The sequence below is a fragment of the Mobula birostris genome, chromosome 4 (genome assembly GCF_030028105.1).
Source record: "Mobula birostris isolate sMobBir1 chromosome 4, sMobBir1.hap1, whole genome shotgun sequence".
Classification (NCBI taxonomy): Eukaryota; Metazoa; Chordata; class Chondrichthyes; order Myliobatiformes; family Myliobatidae; genus Mobula; species Mobula birostris.
This window is the reverse complement of record NC_092373.1, coordinates 179,056,110-179,080,436: the sequence shown is the minus strand read 5'-3', so window position 1 is coordinate 179,080,436 and position 24,327 is coordinate 179,056,110. Positions and strand designations below refer to the sequence as shown.

The 24,327-nt window shown below is 40.2% G+C and overlaps 1 protein-coding gene across 2 annotated transcripts in view; it reads right to left on the bottom strand.

The window, feature by feature from the left end:
• Positions 1-4,007: 4,007 nt before the first annotated feature.
• The window catches only part of LOC140196807 (protein FAM53A-like), a 98,428-nt gene continuing 78,108 nt past the window's right edge, over positions 4,008-24,327 (bottom strand). For both annotated transcript variants that reach the window (XM_072256625.1, XM_072256626.1), the window contains exon 5: positions 4,008-5,993. In XM_072256625.1, the coding sequence (XP_072112726.1) occupies positions 5,658-5,993 (336 nt within the window). In that variant the 3' untranslated portion in view covers positions 4,008-5,657. The remainder of the gene's footprint in view (positions 5,994-24,327) is intronic.

Genomic DNA, 24,327 nt, shown 5'->3' with positions numbered 1-24,327 from the left:
GGAGTATGCTTTTATGATTAACTCCTTGAGTTACACAAACTTGGCAGTTCTGTCCCAGTCCTGCTCAATCCAATCTGGAACATCACACAATCAAAAGTGTCACCCCTTTTATCTGCCACTGGAGTTTTCAGCCATCATCTTAGTAGAGGTGTATATTCTACCTCAGGCTCTAGCAGGGGTTCCCAAGCTTGGACCATGGACCTCTTGGTTAACAGTAGGGATCCATTATATAAAAAGGCTTGGGAACCCATTAAAATAAATTGAGCGATGTAATAAACAGCTGTGAATCAGCACATCCTGACACCTTCCCCATCATCTTGGGGGATTTTAACCAGGCCATCTTGAAAAATCTGAAGTAATTTATCACTAGCTTAACACTCGTGGAACCAGAGGAGCCAACACACTGGACCACTATTATATGACCATCAAGAGCCATCCTACACCCACACCTTGGAGAGTCTGATCATCTGCCTGTACTTCTATTCCCCGAGCACAGGCAGCGACTGAAGACGGCAGCACCAGTAGAGGACTAAGGAGGTATGGACAAGGAGCGCTTACAGGACTGCTTTGAGTCGGCGGAATGGACTGCATTCAAGAATTTATCTTTGAGTCTGAATGAATATACCACGGTTGTCAGTGACTTCATTGAAACCCGCGTGGATGAGTGTGCACCTATGCTAACATACCATACATACCCAAATCAAAAGACTAAGAACCAGGAGATTCATAGTCTGCTGAGGACTAGATCTGTGGCATTCAAGTCTGGTGATCCAGGACTGTACAAGGCTGGGTATGACTCACGGAGAGCTAGTTCAAGAGCGAAATAACAATTCTGATTGAGCTTGGAGGCACAATCGGATGCACATCAGCTCCGGCATGCTTTGCAGACCATTACTTCCTACAAGGCAAACCTAACATTATGAGTGCCTGTGATGCTTCACGCTCCCAGATGAGCTCAATGCCTGTTATGCACGCTTGGAAAGGAGGCATCAAGTGACCCCATGATCTCCATCTTAGAGGGCGATGTCAGAACGTCTTTCAAGAGGGTGAACCTTTACAAGACCCCGATGGAGTACCTGGTAGGACTCTGAAAACCTGCCAACCAACTGGCGGCCGAGTTCAAAGACATTTTCAGTCTCTCATTGCTACAGTCAGAAAATCCCACCTGCTTCTAGAGGGCAACAATCAAACCAGAGCTCAAGAAAAGCAGGGTGAGCGACCTTAATGACTATCATTAAGTAGCATTCACATTTACAGTGATGAAGTGCTTCGAGAGGTTGGTTATGGCGAGAATCAACTCCTGCCTAAATAAGGTGCTGGACCCACTGCAGTTTGCCTATCACAATTGGTCTACAGCGGATGTGATTTCATTGGTTCATTACGCGGCTTTGTTCGTTACTGGACAATATTAATACGCATGTCAGGCTGCTGTTGAATGACTACAGCTAAGTGTTTAATACATTGCTACAGTTCTGATCAAAAAGCTCCAAAGCCTGGGCCTCTATACTGCCCTCTACAACTAGATCCTTGACTTCCTCATCGGAAGATCACAGCTTGTTTGGATCAGAAATAACATTTCCACCTCGCTGATAATCAACGTTGGCACACTTCAGGGATGTGTGCTTAGCCCACTGCCCTACTCTCTCGACACCATGACTGGGTGGCTAGGCACAGCTCAAATGGCATCTATAAATTTGCTGACACAACTATTGTGGGTAGAATTTCAGAAGGTGACAAGAAGGCGTACAGGAGTGGGATAGATCAGCTACTTGAGTGCAAGCTTGTTGTATGACACTGTACGTCAGTTAGACCAGGAATTGACTGTGAACTTCAGGAAGAGGAAGTCGAGAGAGAGCACACGCCAGTCCTCATTGAGGGGTTAGAAGTGGAATAGGGTGAGTAATTTCAAATTCCTGGTGTTAACATCTGAGGATCTATCCTGGGCCCAACGCATTGATGCAGTTACATAAAAAGTACAATAGTGGCTTTTTTCATTAGGATTTCGAGGAGATTTGGTATGCTACCGAAGGCACTTGTAAATTTCTAGAAACGTACCCTGAAAATCATTTTAACTGGCTGCATCACCAGGACATCTTCAATGAGTGATGCCTCAAAAGGGTGGCATTCATCATGAAGAAACCCCCTCCCCCATCACCCAGAACATGCACTCTTCTCATTGTTACTATCAGGGAGGTGGTACAGGAGCCTGAAGGCACACACTCAATTCAGGAAAGGTGTCTTCCCATCTGCTATCAGATTTCTGAATGGACATTGAACCCATGAACACTACCTCACTAGTTTTTCTGCACCACTGAATCTAACTATTTAAATATGCATGCTTATTGTAATTTACAGTTTGTTAATGTATTGCAACATAATGCTGCCACAAAACAATTTCATGACAAATGCCCATGATGTTAAATCCCATTCTGAATCAACCCTCAGTCTTCTACACTCCAGGGAATAAAGTCCTAAATTATTCAACCTTTCCCTACAAATCAGGTCCTCAAGTCCAGGCAACATCCTTGTTAATTTTCTCTGCACTCTTCAACTTCATTGATATATTTCTTGTAGGTAGATGACCAGAACTGTATGCAATACTTCAAATTAAGCCCCAGCATTATGCATGCAAGCTCCCTGAGGCTGTGAAAGAATAGAACTGGGGTGGCATGGGTGCATAGTGGTTATTGTAATGCTTTTCAGCGATTGCAAGATCGGGGTTCAATGCCCTCTGCTTTCTGTGAGGAAATTAAAAATATTCCCATGACCTTGTGGGTTTTCTTCGAGTGCTCCTGTTTCCTCCTACATTCCAGAGATGTACAATTAAGGGTTAGTAAATTGTGGGCATGCTAGGTTGGTGCAGGGGGCATGTCACCACTTGCAGGTTGCCCCCAGCGCATCTTCTGTGTTGTCATTGATGCAAAATAACATGCAGTGAAATGTATGTTTTGCTGTACTTATGACAAATAAAGCTAATCTTTCTTTAGAGGTCATAGGTTTAGGGTGAAAGGTGAAATTTTCCAGGAGAATCTGAGGGGAAACCTCTTCACTCAGAATGTGCTGCGAGTGGAATGGACTCCCAGCAGAAATGGTAGACACGGGTTCAATTGTAATACTTAAGAGAAGCTTGCAACGAACTAGCCTGGTTGTCAGGAGATGAGACTGGACTGGCAGTTAGATGGACTGAAGGGGCTGCTGTGCTGTGGTATGCTGTGACTATCAACCCAGAATCAGGTTTATTATCACCGGCATGTGACGTGAAATTTGTTAACCTAGCAGCAGCAGTTCAATGCAATACATAATCTAGAAGAAAAAATAAAATTAAAAATAATAAGTAAATCAATTGCAATATACGTATATTGAATAGATTAAAAATCGTGCAAAAAAAAAACCCAGAAATACTATATATTAAAAAAAGTGAGGTAGTGTCTAAGGGTTCAATGTCCATTTAGGAATCGGATGGCGGAGGGGAAGAAGCTGTCCCTGAATCGCTGAGTGTGTGCCTTCAGGGTTCTGTACCTCCTACCTGATGGTAACAGTGAGAAAAGGGCATGCCCTGGGTGCTGGAGGTCCTTAATAATCGACGCTGCCTTTCTGAGACACCGCTCCCTAACGATGTCCTGGGTACTTTGTAGGCTTGCACCCAAGATGGAGCTGACTAGATTTAAAACCTTCTGCAGCTTCCTTCGGTCCTGCACAGTAGTCCATCCTTACCAGACAGTGATGCAGCCTGTCAGAACTCTCCCCAGATTCTACTACACACCTGTACGGGGGTAATTTACAATAATTCCCAATCTGTCTTGTATAACGTTGCTCTTGTCCGCGTCTTGTGGTGCATTGGGTGGCAACCTTTCCGTTTCCTTAGCATTTGTTTTTTTTTAAAGAAAGGGCTGAATTCAAACCTAGGACCCCTCGCCTCGAAGTCCAGTGCGGACGCTACTACACCACCAGCTGTATACACAATAACTATTAGGACATGTAATCATTTTACAAGTAATTTTGAGTGTAGCTATCAGTATAGGGAATGTACACATAATTGACCAGATAACCTGCATTTGAAGTTTCTGATGAATATTATCTGGGTTGGCTCAACAGTTCTTTGTGAACGCCAGAGTATCTTTTATTCCCATCTGCCAGTATAGACAAGGTTTTGATTTAATAGCACATTCATAAAGATAGCTTTTACAATAGAGCAACGATTCAGCAGAATTGGGCTGAATTGTCAATCTAGGCTACATGCCCACAGTTCTACGAGTGTGGTTTAAATCTGGAGTTCAAATGCAAAGATAATAACAGCATCAACCCTGGACTCCCAACTGTGTTCACAGCCTGCCAGAAATGTATATATTGAAAATTTCATTCATGGCATGTTACGAACATAATTGAATTGAATATTGGAGGTAATCCCAGCATTTCCTCCCCTTAACAATAGGAATCCCTATTTCATCTGGTTAAAATGAATGCTACCTAGGTCTCTCAAGTATGAAAGAACAACTATTTGTCAATGGTTTGTAGCAGTGGTTCCCAACCAACAAAGCACGTGCTACCGGGCTGCCAGGAAACAACATGATAGGAGTCAGCTGCACCTCTCCTCATTCCCTGTCATGCTCACTGTTGACTAATACCCCCCCGCCCCCCGAGTCGACCGGTCCGCAAGAATATTGTCAATATTAAACCAGTCCACGGTGCAAAAAAGGTTGGGGACCCCCGGTTTATAGGGCTTCTTTTACATATTTTTATCTAAAGCAATGTTTAAACATTACCAATGTTTCTTTTGAACCAAAAATTAATTTTGAAGAATCATTAAAGACTCCTCACATCAGGATAATATTTTCACGAAAAGGAAGGCACTTCCAAAAACAAAAAAATGGCCCCAGAATACCTTTGCCTGTGAAGAAACTTACTGCAGTGATTTTTTAAAAAACTGTACAGAACATAATAAATAGCAATTCCATGAAATAAAGAAGGCACTCTACAGAAGGAAATGCAAAGCAAAAATCCATTTTATTTTATTTTAAAGACCATAAGTCTTCCTTCTAGTATTGCTGAGGGTTCTGACTCCTGGGAAATTGATCACAACGGCATTCACAATCTCTTTCCAAAGCTCAGATGCTTATTACATTCCTGCAACCTTATAAGAGATGTCCATTGTGTCTATTTGGCCATTTCAGGTTGATCTAAGCCATTTCTTTTCTCTTAAAAAAGAAAACACCAGTTTGTTTTATTGGAACACTGACTTCTTTCCCTAAAAAGCCAGCACTATTCCTGCACCAACGTCATTGTGGTGAAACCTGTGTAATTTAATGTAGAATGCCCTTTTAAAAAATAATTGTAGAGGTCAGCTTTTCCCATCATTTCAAAAACTACAGACTGCAAAATATCAAAGCAGAAGGATTTATAGAAAATTGCTTCCTCAAAAAGATTTCTAAAACCCTTCACAACTGGCAACCTTGTGCATTTCAGATAAAGTTACTGAATACACTACCATCTCCTGTGCACATGAAAGGGACTACTGATGCTTTGTACAAAAAAACTTTCAGGCAGCCCGAAATAACCAATAGGATTTCTTTAAATGGACACGAGTTATGCAAAGTAATCCTCTACTACAACAAAAAGTATAAAAACAACCAGTCTGATCTAGGACTTTGTTGCAGCATTTAATTATTTTCTATTTGTTCTAGATCCAGATCGCCATAGTCTAGTGGAAATATTCCTTCTTCAGTGCTTTCACAATCACTTGTATCTTCTTCACTTTCACTCACAGGGACTTCTTTCCCAAAATTTCTTGGGTGGCAACCATCTCGGCTCCCTGCGACATGATACCTTACAGAGTCATGCTCTTTCATAGGGCTGGTGCCTGGAGTGATGATATTCATTAAAAGGTCATTTGAGTCACATGGTGAAGAGACAATAGTCTTCATATGGTGATCATCTTCCTCGTCGTCATCTTCTTCATAGTCGAGAGAGCAAAGGCTTTTTGAGCTCTTTAATGTCTAAAATTTAAAAAAAAGAAAATTTGGATTAATAAACTATTTAAAGCTCTTTGAAGAAAGGAATAATGCAATTACAGGGCAAGGTTATATAAGGTAGAAGGAAGCCTCAGTTCTGAAGCTTTATGTCTCCCTTCTGCATCCCTGCTGTTTAAGGCCCTTACATTACCAATCTTCAGCTGTAAACTGCCTCCCTAGGCATTTCAGCTTCTGACTCTACTCTTCCCAATCACTCCTTTTTCATCCATCACTCTGCTATCCTCAAATCTCATGTAACAGTGTCAAATTTTGCCTGCTTCCACTTTTGCAAAGAATTTTAAGGCACACTACTAGGTTAAATGTGCTATATAAATGCAAACTGTTATCTGATCTGCTGTGAAAGGCCTTGAGAATAATGGTGCTAAGCTGCCTAATGATGCTTTAACGGCACCGATCAGACTTATTAATGAATTCTAGGTTCATTATCTAATACACCGAGGCCTCAATAGCACAGATCTATATATTTAATAAACAAAATTTCTAAATAAAAAGGCGTTTGGCTTTTGAGATTTAATCTGTTCCTCTGCCTTTTCATACCATGCTTAAGGATACAATCACAGTTAAAAATAATTTCATTGTTCTTCCAGAAAGGCAACATGCTATGAATTAAGTACAGCCTGGAATGTATACATTGGGAATAAGATGCATAAAATTTACATGACCTGCATGTTAGACGAGCAAATTTAATCAATAGCTATTATTAAAATGGGTTTTGCTTGCAAGGAGGCAGTGACCAAACCCAGAATCACACATTTTCGCACTAATACCACACTTGCACAACAGGGTGGTGGAGATCAACCCACTGCAGTACATCTACTGACTCATAACATGATATTTTCTGTAAAAAGAATGGCCTACTGAATGTTTTCATGCTTTTGAAACGCACTTCAGTTACAAATATTTTTAACCACCTTTTGTGGATTCTATCTGACAGCAAATTTGAAACTGATCAAATTAAGAGATAAAGAATGTTAAATGACTCAATCCTGTTTTACAGCTTCCAATACATTTCATGCTGTTGATAAACATGTCAGTGCCATTTCTTATCTTCATTTGCCACAGCAATGCTGCAGTAGTAATTTGCAGAAAGACAAAGCTAAATTTCTACAGTTGCTTCTCAGAGAGAGACGCTAGCACCTTGACATGATAAAATAGAGCTCTGCATTTAAAAATATAGTTTAGTTATGTATTTTTCAAGTATACTTGCATCCATCTGAGCTAGTACTGTGGTTAAATGGAATCCACAACAATGGCACACACAGATCAGGCCATTTCCTTTTCATGAACTCTCTACAAGTTAAAATTGATACAAAGCAAAAGCCACAAAGTCATCTGTAGCACTCTAAAAACTCCTTTACAAGTACATCAAAGTCAAAGGTGATTTATCAGTAGAATATCTGACACACAAAACATTTGAGATTAGAGATGCAGCGACTATTTCTATTCCAACTATGGATAATGAGATGATTTTTAAAACGATCTTAAAGTTAGGGAGGTTAAATATTTAACTAGAAAATATTTCCTCTGGTGGAGAGGTCAGTGCCACAGGATCACCAATTTCAAATAGCTATGAGACCAATGACTGAGGTAGGAATCTTTATTTTAAATGTTAATTTGTTAGATTCTAAAAGTATTTGTTCAAGCTTCCTCTAATGGAATGGCATGAAAACTTATAACACTGAACAAGATTAGGAGCTGAGGTAGAAAAGAACAGCACAGCAGGACTAATTTGAGACTTCTTAACCATGAACTGACATGTATGATAGACTGAGTTATTTACTGTAACATTGGTAGTTTTAAAGTCAACTAAAAAGGCTGAACTTCTCAAGATATTTAAGCCTCTGTATTTTACTTTGTAAGCAGTCTTATAGGGTCTAAGTAGCATTAATCTCAAAACATTCCAGTCAATAAGCAGGTTAAACTTAGCAATGCACTGGATCCCATTTTAATTTACAAACAAAGTAATTTAAACAGCAGGTTCTAACCGGCAGAATGCTGCAAGTCAATCTTTAACAGACAATTAAATGTCAGAAAGCTAAAATTGAAGATTAAGTCATTTTCAGCAATTGAAAGCCTTTCCTGATTTTAATGTAAACACCAAAATATCAAGTTGTGATAATACCCTGTCAAGAATAATCGCAGCAAGCAGAAACTGTACTCAGCACTGCTAAACTGCAATTGTGGTTAAACCGCACTTATCTGGACAATTATTTTATAAATGATTAGTTATCTTCGATTTAACAGCAGCTGTAAAAGTGCATAGCCAGCAGAGAGTTTCAATGAGCGTCTCAGCAAAAGTGGACCTGAACACTCAACTGTCGAACAGGAGATAATATGTTCACTTTAATTCACCGTAAACCAATAACAGTCCACGATAAATACAACCCATCCTACACAAGGTTGAAATTCTTCCACTGTGGGGTAAATTTCATGCAAAGAAGGAATAGATGTTGTGTCTTTTAGAGTACATTCATATCAAGTTCGCCCATGTTCAGGAAATCAGGGAAAATGGAGAAAAGTGTGTTGATTTCAGCATGATCCTACCAAATGAACAGCAGGGTGATGGGTTGTGGTGATCATTTCCTGTCTTAGTCTCAACTGTTACCCTGACGAAAGATGCAGCAGCTTGTTTTTAAAGAGACCAACAAAAAACTCGATAAAATTATGACAAATTCATACAAATAGCCATCTTTATAATGTTAATGATGGCCAAGTATCAATGCAGCTGCCCTAAAGAACTTTCAAATTTGTCTTTCATCCCAATAATGAATCCACAACATTCTTCTTCCATTTGACCCGGAGTAAAAATTACCCTCCGATTTCCTGTAATTTGCGGTCAGTGAAGTGGGGGCCTTGCCTTGTACCACAAAGAAAGCTGTCTACCAAAATTCTAGCTTCGAACTTCAACTAAAATTTATTATCAGAGTACAAACATGTCAACACATACAATCCTGAGGCTCTTTTTCCTGCGGGCATCCTCAGCCAATTTGTAGATCAGCAACTGTAAACAGAATCAATGAACAACAAACTCTGCAAATGCAATTATAAATAAATAGCTATAAATAATGAGAATGAAATAACAAGGTAAAGTCATTAAAGTGAGACCATCAGCTGTGGGAACACCAGATGTAGAATGAGTGTAGTTATCCCCTTTTGTTCAGGAGGGGTAGTAACTGTTCATGAATCCTGATTGAGAAGTTGTAGAACCTGGGCCTCTGTACCTTCCTCTGCAATTGGATCCTCGACGTCCTAACTGGAAGACCACAATCTGTGCGGGTTGGTGATAACATCTCCTCCTCGCTGACAATCAACACTGGCACACCTCAAGGTTGCGTGCTTAGCCCACTGCTCTACTCTCTATATATCCATGACTGTGTGGCTAGGCAGAGCTCAAATACCATCTATAAATTTGCTGCCGATACAACGATTGTTGGTAGAATCTCAGGTGGCGACGAGGGGGCGTACAGGAGTGAGATATGCCAACTAGTGGAATGGTGCTGTAGCAACAACCTGGCACTCAACGTCAGTAGGACGAAAGAGATGATTGTGGACTTCCAGAAGGGCAAGACGAAGGAACACATACCAATCCTCAGAGGGATCAGAAGTGGAGAGAGTGAGCAGCTTCAAGTTCCTGGGTGTCAAGATCTCTGAGGATCTAACCTGGTCCTGACATATCAATGCAGTTATAAAGAAGGCAAGGACAGAGGCTATACTTCATTAGGAGCCTGAAGAGATTTGGCATATCAACAAATAAACTCGAACACTTCTATAGTTGTACTGTGGAGAGCATTATGACAGGCTTCATCGCTGTCTGGTATGGGGAGGGGGTGGGAGCTACTGCACAGGACTGAAAGAAGCTGCAGAAGGTTGTAAATCTAGTCAGCTCCATCCTGGGTACTAGCCTACAAAAGTATCCAGGACATCTTCAAGGCGTGGTGTCTCAGAAAGGCAGCGTCCATTTATGCTAGTACCCAGCACCCAGGGCATGCCCTTCTTCTACTGTTACCATCAGGTAGGAGGTTCAGAAGCCTGAAGGCACACACTCAGCGATTCAGGAACAGCTTCTTCCCCTCTGCCATCTGATTCCTAAATGGATATTGAACCCTTGGACACTACCTCACCTTTTTTTTTTTTTTAAGTATTTGGGGTTTTTTTGCACAATTTTTAATCTATTCAATATACATATACTGTAATTATTATTATATATTTTTTTTCTTTCTATATTATGTATTGCATTGAACTGCTGTGAAGCTAACAAATTTCACATCACATGCTGGGGATAATAAACCTGATTCTGATCCTGGTGGTCTAAGTCCTGAGGCACTTGCACCTTCTACCTGATGGCAGCAGCGAGGAAACAGCATGGCCTGGGTGCTGAGGGTCTTTGATGCCGCTTGTAAAATCGATTCCTCTTTCACAATTGTTGCTGTCACTTCTAAGAACCTCTCATGTCCAACTGCAGTGCAGTTAACCTTGCTATGGAATTCTGAGCAAACCAGAAGATACAAGGTACAATATTTAATCTATAGTGCATGAAATAAAGATTAGATTGCATGAAGTTAAATAACTCGCAGTAAATTAAAAAGATATATCTTTTTGAAACAGTAAATTATAGTGCCTTTGAGGTTGTCAGATAATGACAATATGCCACTAACACATTTTTACCTCAAAGCATAAATATTTACAGGTGACATTTATAGTGCCAATAGTGCACGGAAACCCGGTTTATATCAGACTACTGAATTATGAACGTGGAAAAGAATGCTAACCAGTGTATCTTGTTCATGTACGTGGAATTATTTGCAACAATTTCCATCTAACTGTGGATAGACACAATCCAGAAGCTGCTGTCAATTTCATGGTATAACGATAATCAACGCTGCATTTCCCTAGCACATTACAAAAACAAAAATGCAGTTCATGGTTCAATAGTCCTTCCAGAAAATCAGCTAAGAACTTGAATTGCAGATCACATTTTAAGCCATCACACCTAGTTTCAGGGCTCACCACTTGCAAACACCTTTGATTATGCAAACACCAATATATTTGCAGTCAGTAGCAAAGTGGGGGCCTTGCCTTGCACCACAGAGCAAGTTGTCTACAAAAATTCTAGCTTGTGATATGGACGTCGTTATACCTTTGCTTTTTTCTTTGGAGCACAGGAGGTTGAGAGGTGGACTTTATGGATGTGTACAAGTTAAGAGGTATAGATTGAGTGGATAGCCAAAGACATCTTTCCAGGGAAGAAATGGCTAATACCAGGCGGCATAGTTTTAAAGTGACTGGAGGCAAGTGCAAGGGCGATAAAAAAAGGATCTGATGCTTTCCAGGCCTACATGATGAATAAACCCTTCTTGGGCTTCCAGCTGGGTACAGGTGTTGTTTTTAACTGACATTTTGATGACAAGCTCTGCCATCTTCATTAGGGTGATGCCTAGGCACGTTGAGTCCGGTGGTGTGTGTGTGTGTGTATATATATATCCCCATCATCTGTCCCTCCTAAGAGAGGGGGAGTGGAGGACAGGAGTGAGAGAGAGCACGGAGCAGAGATGCAAGGGGGTGTTAGTGCCAAGTTCTTTACACAGCGAGTAGTGAGTGCAATTAACACCCTGCCAGGGATAGCAAGTGAGGTACATACATTTGAGACACCTAAACTCTCAGAAAGGCACACTGGTGATTTTACAAAATGGAGGGCTATGTAAGAGGGAGTAGGTTAAAAGGTCAGCATAACTTTGTGGGCCAAAGGGCCTATACTGTATGCTGTGGTATATTAAATTTTGTAAAAAATTAGAAGAAAGTCTGAACAATTCTAAAGTAATACCAACTTTTTGAGCTTGCAGCATACATGGTGCTTGTACAAGTTAAACAGTAGGTTTGTTAAATGTTTTCTAACAGCGGCTGGATTCTTTCTGGCCTTAGGCAGTGGCATGAGAACAAAAGGTCTCTGATTGTCAATGTGCATCTCACTAAACTTGTGGGTTCAATCTGTTTATTGAGGCACCTTTCGCTCGGTTCTTGCAAATTCACCTGGACCGAGGAATCATGATCGATTGGTGCCTAGGACTGACCCAGGGCGATTTCAGGACTTGGAATTCGGGTTCCCCTGACAAAAACAACAATCAAATACCTCGACAACAGCAACCTTCAGCAACATGACCCCTGATATCTTTGTAACTTACTGTGTAGTATTCAGTGTGGTTTATTTGTGCTTTCTATTTTATGTTAATAAAGTAGACCCAAGTTATTGTTGTGATTGTATGCTTATTACCACACTTCCTGGACACTCGAATTGATTTGCGTCTTTTAGGCCTGATCAACCCAGCACGTTACAGTACTGTTCTATTATCATGCTTCACCTGTGGACCTTTGAGTCATCTGTGGTTAAAAACAGTAAATTTAGGAAGTTCTAAAAATTTCGCTGACGTAACTTTCATTCATCATGCCACATTTAAAAACTTAAAAAAAAACATGAAGTACCACCTTCCTCTCTCATGCCATTCACTGCTTATATTCAGAATGTTTCTTCAACCTTAATCCGACAATGTTTCTTTACAATAAATAGCTCCAAGATGGAGCCCTGAAGATAAAACAAAATGCTACTGTGACATTTTGCACAATGATTAAGCCAGGCTGGAAAGTTGAGGCCATTTCTCCAGGACCTGAAAATCTGTATCTGCATAAACTTGTCTAATAAAATGTGTGACATAACAATGAAATGAATTTGTAATTTTAATGAAAGACAAAGATGTAACAAAGATAGAAAGACAAAGAAAACCACATGATTAAGTTTTAAAATGAACATGACAATTGTCATGTTCACAACAAATTTCACAATATATGCCAGTGATATTAGACTTGATTTTGATTGTTTAACTTACTGGTCAGATTGAAGAAGGTTGGCGGGGAAGGAGAATCAAAAGAAATATTCACGATAAATTGATTCAACAAGTGTGAATAATACCTGATAATTTTTTTGTCAATATATTAAAAAAGGTTGGCACAGATCTCTTTCCCCAAGGCCTTGAATTGGCTATCTTTTAGACAACCCATTGTCAAAGACCAAGGGGAAACTATGAATACAGAAGGTTACTTCATTAAAGCTCACTTCAAGCCTAATTTCACATTGTGATCCCCATGGTGATCAGAAAGCAGCAAAACGCCAGATGCTCTCAGTGCCCGCCACCTTAGTAGTGCTCTTTCATTGCTGCAAATGCCGCTAGCCTCTATTCATAACTAAGTACACCATCCTGTTATCTGCTGTCACAGGATAAAGCATTGATTTGTTTGTAGCTCAGTCCTGACAATTGATTATCATCTCCTGGGCCCAGCTACTGCTATTGGCTTTCCTTCTTCAAGTCTGCTGGAATTTGAACTTTAAATGGATGCTCTTCTTGGGAACAATGTGTAAAAGCAACTGATTGTTCATGTATTACTTAGAAAGAAAAGGCCAACATCCATCTTTGGCTCAGCTTGGCTAGAACTCATGCCTTAGTTCCATTATAAATTAAGGTATTTGCCTGTAGCCACGGCATTCAATTCCATTCAGAAAAAATACCCTCACGTTCAACCAATGTTTGCTCTGAATGAACAGGCTTTATTTTGGCAAACAGCCAGTTTTGAAACCTAAACACATGTACTGAGATAGACATAAATAATACACACATCCAGTCCTATTCCACAATCTCTCATCTGAAAGTTAGTACATATTCTTTGTTTTCACAGTATTACTCATAATGACACAGGACGTAGCCACTCAACTTATTCAGTGCATGCTAGCTCACAACACAAAACAGCTGTCCCACCAACTCCTATTTTCACCTCCCCGTAACTTACTTTCTCTCATGTGCCCATCAACTTCCTTTTGGAGCTAACAAATAAATTTTATTTCCCAAGTCAATCACTTCACCTGATTTTTAAAGGATGTTCAGGAACAGAGGGGCCTGGGGCTCATGTGCACAGTTATGTGAAGTGTCCAGTCATTTAAGGAGCAGATGGCAAGGCATATGAAACCCTGGGATTCGTAACTAGACAAAGGAAACAGAAGCAGACGTTTTGCTTAAACTTTATAAATCAGTATTTATAGGCCTCAGTCAACATTACTAAAACCATATTTCCGGCCACTGCTACATTGCTCTTGGTGGAAGCTCAGTGAGCAGACTTGCAGAATACTTACCTAATAGCAAAGCACCATAGGATTGTGAAATAAAGTACAAAAGCCCAGTCGTTTTTGGGTGAACACATGCAGATAAATATTTCGGAGTTAATGTAAGCCTATTGGCAGCCTTTGTTGCTGCGATTTACTGCCACTGTATTAATATCTTAGGAATTGCATTTAAGGGGTTGGAAGATGTTTATTTAATATATTCCCGTTACAGTTGAAAATTCACAAAAAAGAAATGAAGCCTGAAATAAAAGCCCAAGAGATTACTGCTCTCCAACCACAACCAACATTCACGCCTGGGGGTAAAACAACAATTATGGTCTTTTACTTATAAATATGTGAATGTTGTCACAAAAATTGCAAAATTAATACCATCTGGTTTTTAAGCTGTTTTAAATACAATCTCGTAAGAAGATTTTGCTATTTTTATTACAATTCACTAGCTTGAATCACAAAGATAATTGGTCTAAAAATGAAGCATTACCACACACTGCTGCCATCAGTGGTGAAAGCACCCTATAACATCAATTCTAACCATTGAGCAACCAGTTTTAATCAGCTTTGAATGTTTTAAAAAAGTTATTTTTAAAATTCATTTTGAGGGATGCAGATTTCATTGTTAGACCAACATTTAATCACTCGATCTTAACTTCCCATCAAAAGGTGACCAAAGAACTGCGATAAATCAGGCTGACATGCTGTTCGGGAAAAATCTTTCAGGTAGTGGAGTCCCTAATGACTTGTAATTGTCCCTTTGGTGGTAGAGGTCAGTGGTCGAGCAGCTTAGGCATGCAACTGCTGTGCATTTTGCTGTTTGCATACACTGCTGTCATTTTGTGCCACCATTGAATGGAAAGAGTTGCAGTCAAATGGTTGCTTTGGCTTGGATGGTATAGAGATTGTGTAGTTGGAACTGCAACTAGAGGGTACTACAAGCATCTGACTGTTTTTAAACATGTCCTTTAAATACCGGAAAGATTTGGGGTTGTTAGCAAAAGAGATGCAAAGCACAGTCCTGGCACAATCCAAAATGGTCACTGGCGAGCACACTGCTTGATGGGCTGATTAGATGAGGGTGGGAATGCTCTTGGAGCCACCTCTTCCTGTTTGCTGCTTAAACATCAACCACATTTCACAAGACATGGCAGGACTACCGAGTTATGGCCTGGTCCATTGCAAATTGCTCTTGCTATCTATTCTGCATGGAGCTGTGTTTCAGCTGCACTGGCACTTGATCCCTTGTCTAACTTTCTGCCTTCCTCATTCAGAAGGTCTGAATTGAGCCTAGATTGACCCTGAATCCCCTGAATGATTTCACCAGTGACATCTGCTTTCAGTCTGCCCCAGTAAAATGACCACAATGCCACACAAGCCAGATGTTCTTAGTGTGAAGATGCCACCATGATTCACACACCTTGGTCAGAATGTTACACAATCAAGTTTCTGATTGGATTGAGTCCATTAAAAGGCTTGGTGATTGTCAGTATCACAGCCAAGCATCATATGAATAGTCTTAAAGGACAGACTCCTGTTCTTCATGACACTCCCTCCGCTGCAAATATAGAGCATGGCTTGATGAAAAAATGACTGATGAGGACAAGGCAGGGCATGATATATACCATGTACTTTAGCAAAGCTTCTGGCAGGGTCCCACATGGTAGGCTACATCAGGAAATTACAGGCTCATGGTAGATTGGATTTGAATTGTTTGGCCATGGAAGACAGAGTGCAACTTTAGAAGGCTATCATTCTGATGGGTGATATTCAACAAGGATCAATGCTTGTGATATGTATACATGATTTAGATGAAAACAGAATAAGGCTAATTATAAGTTTTGCGGATGACACATAAAATGGCAGAGCTAATGAGGAAGATTTTAGCAGGATATAGACCAGTTGGAAATGTGGGTAGACAAATAGCAATTTTATCCAGACAAGTCTGAGGTGTTTCATTTTGGGAGTTTAATTGTGAGAGCAGGGTATACCGCAAATGGCCAGATTCTTCGGAACGTTGATGTGCAGAAAGATCTTGATGTGCAAGTCCATAGCTTGTGGAAACACAAGTAGATGGGGTACAAAGGCATACATAATACTTGCCTTCATTGATCAGGGCACTGAGTATAAAATTTGGGAAGTTATGTTAGAGCCGTATAAAACTTTGATTAGTCACATTTGGAACATTACATATCATTCTGATTGCCGCATTTCAGGAAGAATGTGAAAGTTTTGGAGGGGGTGCAGAAGAAGATCACCTGGATGTTGCTGGAGAATACTAGCTATAAAGAAATTTCCACACTTGGGATTGCTTTCTCTGGACAGGAGGTTGAGAAAGAAACAAAGTCCATAAAATTATGAGTGGATAGATTGTCAAGTCAAATACTAGAAGGCACAGTTTTATGTGTGTGTGGGGGGGGGGGGGGGGGAGAAGAGTTTAAAGGTATTTTGATGTTTTTGTTTTCTTTACGCAAATTGGTAGGTGCCTTGAATATACTGCCAGGGGAGATGATGGAACCAGATAAGATAGCAACATTGAAGGAAGACGTGAATAGGTAAGGACTGAATGATGTGCATCACTTGAGGCAGACATGGAATTTTAAATTGGCATTACCGTCAGCATAGACATTGTGGACTAAAGGGCCTGTTCCTGTTCTGTATTGTTCCATGTCCTGATATAGCCATGCTATATTTATCTGTATAATAGGGTTCATCGAATTCTAAACATTAATGTGTCAACACTATCTGGCAAAATGCCAAATAAATTGAAATACTTGGTATTATTTTAGTAGCTTGAAATAAAAACAAAATTAATGGTATTTTACTGTGTCATCCTTCAGTCAGCTATTATCCTCATGATGTGGTGTGCACAATAACTGAACCCAGCCGACAATAAACCAAATGCCCAATAAATAACAAAATCTAGTTTAACTCCAACAATTTCTGGGCCTCAAGCTAGATTGTTCCAACCATCAATTATTGGACCTGAACTGTCACTACTTAGCTTAAATTCCACACTTACTGTGAATTTATGAGTTAAGTGCAGACAGCAGCTGAAGATGGATTAATGGGACATTGATCAGAGAGCAAGCATTACCATTGCTGTGTCTGCCTTCACCATACAACAACTAAAAAATAAATGTGCACTTCAGACATCTGTGTGCAAGTGACATTTTATCAAAAGTAATTTGAATCAAATACTTTGTGTAAATGAAATAATGAATACAGAATTTTTCTCAACTCTTTAGAAACATTAAAAAGGCAGTGTTCCATTGATGTAGCAATTAGAAATTTAGAAGTATGCAGCATAAAAATGAATACTACAGTTCATTCCACCCATGCCATGTGTGATTCCTACATCTCCCATTTGCCTACATTTGGCACACATTTCTCTTCTTTTCTATCCAAATACCTCTTAAAATTTGTAATTGTACCTGCCCCTATAACTTCCTTTGATAGCTTATTGCACTTGGTCAAGGTACAACAGTGCCTCTTTCACCTCAAACAGTTGAGCAAGTATGGTATGGGCCCCCAAACCCTAAGAACTTTCCACAGGGGCACAATTGAGAGCATCCTGACTGGCTGCATCACTGCCTGGTATGGGAACTGTACCCCCCTCAATCGCAGGACTCCGCACAGAGTGGTGCAGACAGTCCAGCACATCTGTAGCTGTGAACTTCCCGTGATTCAGGACATTTACAAAGACAGGTGTGAAAAAAGGGCCCGAAGGATCACTGGGGAGCCGAGTCACCCCAACCACAATCCATTCCAGCTGCTATCTTTCCGGAAACAGCACCGCAACATAAAAGCCAGGACCAACAGGCTCCGGGACAGCTTCTTTCACCAGGCGATCAGACTGATTAACTCACGCTGACTTGAGTATACTTCTGTGTTATATTGACTGTTCTATTTATTATAGATTACTATGATTGCACTTTTAGATGGAGAGGTAACAAAGATTTTTACTCCTCATGTATATGAAGGATGTAAGAAACAAAGTCAATTCAATTCATTTAACCATCACCCTGTGTGCCAGATGCATTTTGAATTTCTCCCCCTCATTTTAAACCTTCAGTTTAAAACTTCACTATGAAAAAAAGACCATTTGCTCTGTGCAGACACAGGAGACCTGTATATGTTGGAAACCACAAAACTATAGGAGCATAATTAGGCCATTTGGTCCATTGAGCTTCTCTGCCGTTCCATCATGACTGATTTATTGTTCCCTCATCCCACTTTTCTGCCTTCTCCCTATAACCTTTGACATCCTTACTAATCGAGAACCCATCAACCTCCATTCTAAATATACTCAATGACTAGTCCTCCACAGCCATCCGTGGCAATAAGTTCCAGATTCACACCAAGATCAACTCCACTGTATGGGTTTTGCATTATTTTGGACACATTATATGTATTAAATTAATAGGATTGGTACAAAATGGTCAATCTCCAGAAGCTAGGACTGTACTCTTACATTTAAGTTCCTGGGTGAAATACTATCCCAACATTCCACCCATTGCGTTTTCCCCTATTCCTTCTTCACCTTTCCTGCCTATCACCTCCCTGCCTCCCCTTCCCCCACCCCTTTATCTTTGTCTTACTAACTCTTCCTTCAGTTAGTCCTGACAAAGGGTCTCGGCCTGAAACGTCGACTGTACCTCTTCCTAGAGATGTTGCCTGACCTGCTGCGTTCACTAGCAACTTTTATGTGTGTTGCTTGAATTTCCAGCATCTGCAGAATTCCTGTTGTTTGCGTTTTTATCTTTCCCCTTACTGGTTTTTCACCTGGAACCTACCAGCCTTCTTCCCACCCTCCCCCACCTTCTTTATAGGGCCTCTGCCCCTTCCCTCTTCAGTCCTGACAAAGGGTTCCGGCCCGAAACATCGACCGATCTTTTCCATGGATGCTGCCCGACCTGCTGAGTTCCTCCAGCATGTTGTGAGTGTTGCTCTGACCCCAGCACCTGCAGAGTATTTTGTGTTATCCCAACATTCTGTCTAATATGCTCTCAATTGATTCACAAAATGAGTTCACGAGAACCCTTTTTTAACTTGTGCATCTTTTCCACTGATAATTCTAAACAACTGAACATATAAACAAGAGATTTTGCAGATGCTGGAAAGCTTCAGCAACACAAAATGCTGGAGGAATGCAGGTCAGGCAGCATCCATGGAGGGGAATACACAGTCAATATTTCAGGCTGCGACCCTTCATCAGGAGTCATAATGAAGGGAAAAGAAGCCAGAATGTACTTATTCCACTCGTTAGCATGAATACATCCGAACGCAACACATGATTAAATGAGTACATATTCTTTGCAATATTTCAGCCTCTAAATTAGATGTCTCACTATCCAAATGAGAGTATTTTGTTTTGAAAAGGTGGACACCGAATCGTAGATCTGCAGGAAGGTAAGACTGATGCTGAAATGCTCATTAACTGCAATAAGCCAGCTGAAAACAATCATTCCTGGCAGCTTTATCCAGGAGCTGCTTGCCAAGTCTCAAGCTCATTAAACCTAATGATATTTTGTAACAAGTTCACTCTGTTAGACCAAACTAAATTACAGAGAGGAAAATGTAAAGTGGAAGCAGCTGCTGCCAGCCTTCCTCTCCCCTCAGCGGAGGACGCCAGCGACAGCAGCCGCAGCTGCCACCCGAGAGCTGGGCCCAAGAGCCTTCAAATTAACTCTTCTTGCAGAGACTCTGCTCCCACTCGTTAACATGAAACATTTCACACCTGGGAGGCTTCCATGTGCAGCAAGAAACTCAGCAAAACTGCCACGGTTTGGATAATAGATTTCATATCCTGATGGAGATCAGGGACAAAGCTCCCCTCAGACAGATGTTCAAACAGCCCTGGGATTTAAGAACATCATACCTCACTGCTAAGGTTCTCTGTCTCAATAAATTACTGGTTATTAAGATGCTTTTGTTTTAAACTGCACCACCAAAAAAAGGCTTACTCATTTAAAAATAAATAGGCATTTGAAGTTGGGAGTATGGTTATGAATCACAGTAAATGGATTCTTTTTGTACAATGCCTCTTCAACATCAAAATACAAAAGTATCATGCTATAGTTAGCTAACTACGTTGTGCAACAGTTGCTGAGTATATTTAACATCGACTTCCTTGATGTATAAGAATATCAGCCCAAGGATAGGAGGCCAATGATGAAAGGTGACACTTCAGTGCAAGATCAACCATGGTCTGACTGAGGGCTGAGCAGCACACACAAAATGCTTGAGGTACTCAGTAGGCCAGGCAGCATCTATGGAAAAAAGTACAAGTTGACATTACAGGCCAAAACCCTTCGGCAGGACTGGGGGGAAAAACTGAGTAGATTTGAAAGATGGGGAGGGGAGGAGAGAGAGAAATGCCAGGTGATAGCTGAAACCTGGAGGCGGAGGGAATGAAGTAAAAAAAAAACTGGGAAGTTGATTGGTGAAAGAGACAGAAGGCTAAGGAAGAAAGAAAAAGGGGGGGAAGGAGCACCAGAGAGAGGCAATGGGTGGGCAAGGACATAGGTGAGAGGGAAAAGGGGATGGGAAATGGTTGGGGGGGGGGGGAGGAGAGAAATGGTGAACATTGTTCCAGTAATTTTCATCTGTAAATGATTGCTATATGTAATTTATCAGCTTTTTAATGAAACTCAAAAAGATGATTCTGCAGTGGTGTGGCCTGTCCCACTTGAAGTTTATTTCCACAGATTTCATATGCTAAGTGCGTATGTGCATAAAAAAACAAAAGCAATCTGACAACACAAGTTACATTACAGGTGTGGTAAACAAGTGCACAAATGATGCTGGCTGTTCCTCATTCTCTTGTTCATGCAAAAGCTTTAAAAAGTTTAAGCACGGTATACAGCTGAAAGTGTATGTCAGAATCAGACTTAATATCGCCAACATATGTTGTGAAATTTAAGCGATTCAGGAACAGCTTCTTCCCCTCTGCTATTCAATTTTTAAATAGACATTGAACCCATAACCACTACTTTTTTAAAAATTCCTTTTACAAGTTGACAAGAGTTATATTCACTGTAAATTTAAACAATTATGGAAGGGGTAGAATTGAAAATATGAAATATCAAAGATCGCTGCAGCTAAAACAATTCTAGCACTAGTATACCAGAAATGCCAGTCTGAAAATTCTGAAGCCGACTCCCACAGTATAAGCAGCACATTTGCTTGTCAGAAAGAGCAAGGTTTTTCTTTTGTTTATGGACCAATTCTCTAAGATAATTTACAGAGCCTTTAAACTTTCAAAATCTTTGAATGCAGTTGTCACACAGGGAATTGTGAATTTGGTGCGGAAATAATGATGCAATGATGAGTGAAAGAATGAAAAAAAATGGAAACATGGAAAAATAGATATGGGATATCTAAACCAAGGTACTCAAAACCAAACAAGGACAAGCCTTCTGCATTAAAATCAGGTTCCATGACAGGAATATCCAGAATAGTACGGAACAGGCCCTTTGGCCCACAATGTCACGTTGAACTAATTAAACCAGTAACTACTACATATTAAGTAAAATTGATGGTTGCCTTTGGTCATGAGCAGAAAGAAAATAAAGCATTTTGCAAAATATATTTATAAGCTATTAAAAGGTAGGAAACAAACAACATACATGAAAAAAATCTGTAGACACTGGAAATCCAAAGCAACGCAAACAAAATGCTGGAGGAATTAGGTCAGACAGCATCTATGGAAATGAATAAACAGCTGACGTTTTGGGCCAAGACCATTCTTCAGGAATGGGCAAGGGAGAAGACACCAGAATAAAAAGGTGGGGGTGGCAGAGGGGATGGCAGCTAGCTGGGAAGGAAGAGGTGAAGGGTCGAAGAATTGGAGGGCAGCAGAGATCACAGAACAGGAGCAGTGAGAGAGGGTTTCTCTGAACTCCCAAAGCAAAGATTTAACTTTCTTCAGGGTGGGCTTCGTAGTGCAGCAGCAATTCAGAAACATGACAAAGTCAAATTACACCAAGAAAATTTAATTGTGTCCCACTGGCACTCGCACATGAACAGATCCAGAAAAACAGAAATTTATATCCATCACACCATTCTCAGCAAATGAACTTTGATCAGAAAGCTAATGGTTACCAATACGCTCCATGGGTTTGAATTCCGAAACCGTATCAGGACACACCGAAAATTTTCAGAGTCCTGAACTTTTCAGGGGTTGAAGTTGAGGGATTGCAAATATTTCATAGAATTGTTTCTGTGCAATGCAATACGCTTATTAGTAAAATTCTCTCAATGAGTAACCACTTTTGACTTGGTCACCTTGAATTTTGAGGAATTATAAGAGGAATTTTGCTGTCAAGATGGTTCTGGTTTTTCACTGTCACCCACATTCAGTGGGTGGTCTGGAACTGGAAATAAATACAGTGGCCTGTGTTGCTTCAGTTTCAGAAAGGTAGTGAGCTGGAATACTCCGGTGCTGGCTTGAATTACCAGTGGCAAACCAGAACAAGCTTAAAAAACAGTAGTTTCGCAACAGCGAGTGTACTCATTAATATCCAACTTTAAAACCAGGACAGACAGTCAGGTTTACTACACTTCAATCTGCTCAGATATGATCAGGCATGTAAAAACCATCACACCATCTATATTTTGACAGAAAATCCAAACGACAGAAACTAAAACCACCCACAAAACCTATACCTGAAGTATTCTGCAAATTCACAACCATAAGGAACACAAATGGCCAGGAAAAAAATCTAATTGAAAAAAGCAGCAAAAGAAAAATACAATTCCAAATTTATTTTTCCAAATAAACTCTTCAGGAGAACAGGTTTACTTAGTGAGCAAATTCTTTTCCTTTTAAAACAATGTAAAATGTTGTCAACAATTGCATCTTCTTGAAATTACTTTTAGATGTCAAACAGATGCAAAGCTGGTTTTACTTAAGGACCAGAACAGAGATAGTTGATAGTTCAGCTAAGGCAAAGCTAAGCAAATGTAGCATAATACAGTCTCTCTCTCTCTCTCGCGCAGTTCCTGAATAGATGTCCACAGGCTGTAAAAAGTCTTTTTATAGGCCTTTCTGAAATACTAGAACATGTTTCTATTCAATGTACTTCATAAATCACTCTGCTTGGATTCTGCATAGACCTCTAAGAGTGCCTTTGCAGTATTTTAAAAGGCTGATGACTAATAGCCGGGGTTTCTTTTACATAAACCATTTTTTGTTTTCAGCACATTCACAATGACTACACCGTTCCAGCATTTCACTCAGTCTTGTGTTGTTGGCCATTGGAGTAAACTGCCCTTTTATGATGGTGTAAGCCTACAGATGAATTGAAGATAAAAATTTATAGAGTAACTTTTGCAAATGGAAATACTCTTACCAAATATTCTGCAAAATACTTGGAATCACTGAGAGACTGTCACCTCATTTTTTGAGAGAAATTATCAAAAAAAATGGTACATTATCCACAAGGTTTGCTTGGCTTTGATTAGGACCATCTAATTGACCCACTGAATGTGTCTCGGAGGCCTCATGCCAGCTGCATCACTTGTTGGCTTCACCGTGTTTTAGCTGCTTGTTGTTAATTTCAAAAGAGCAGGATGTAGGTCAGTCTATGCTTTATATTTCATTCCCAGCCCTTCTTTACAGCCATCACTCTTAGTAACCAACTCAGTGTCTGGCCTCACACTCAATTAACCCAGCTGGGCTCATTCTGAGCGCTCCAGGGGTTAGAACAATGAACTGTGGGTTCTGTGAACCTGCCAGCAATGATACTGGAGCTCTATTGGCATTCACCTTTTAAAATGCAAAACACCAGAATTCCATAGCTAACATTGGACTGGTATTAATTCACCTTCATTGGGCTTTGAAATGCTATACTGTAACCTTCAAAAGGCTTGGTATAAATTTGGCTTTTACAGAAGCCATTCTCTGTAAAAGGTCACAAAAATCAGCACTGAAATAGGAAGGCTCCTCATCCTAAACAAAGATTTCAATACGAAAAAGCTGTTTAAAGCTTCAATTTTTTCAAAGTTTCAACAGACTTCTTTCTAGTTTTGCTTAGCAAAGGTTTTGCTGAGCCAACATCAAGCTGAAGTTTGAAACCACAATGATGTGAAACGCAGGATCCTGAAACAAAAGCCACAGCACTGCAAAGCTAAGGTTTT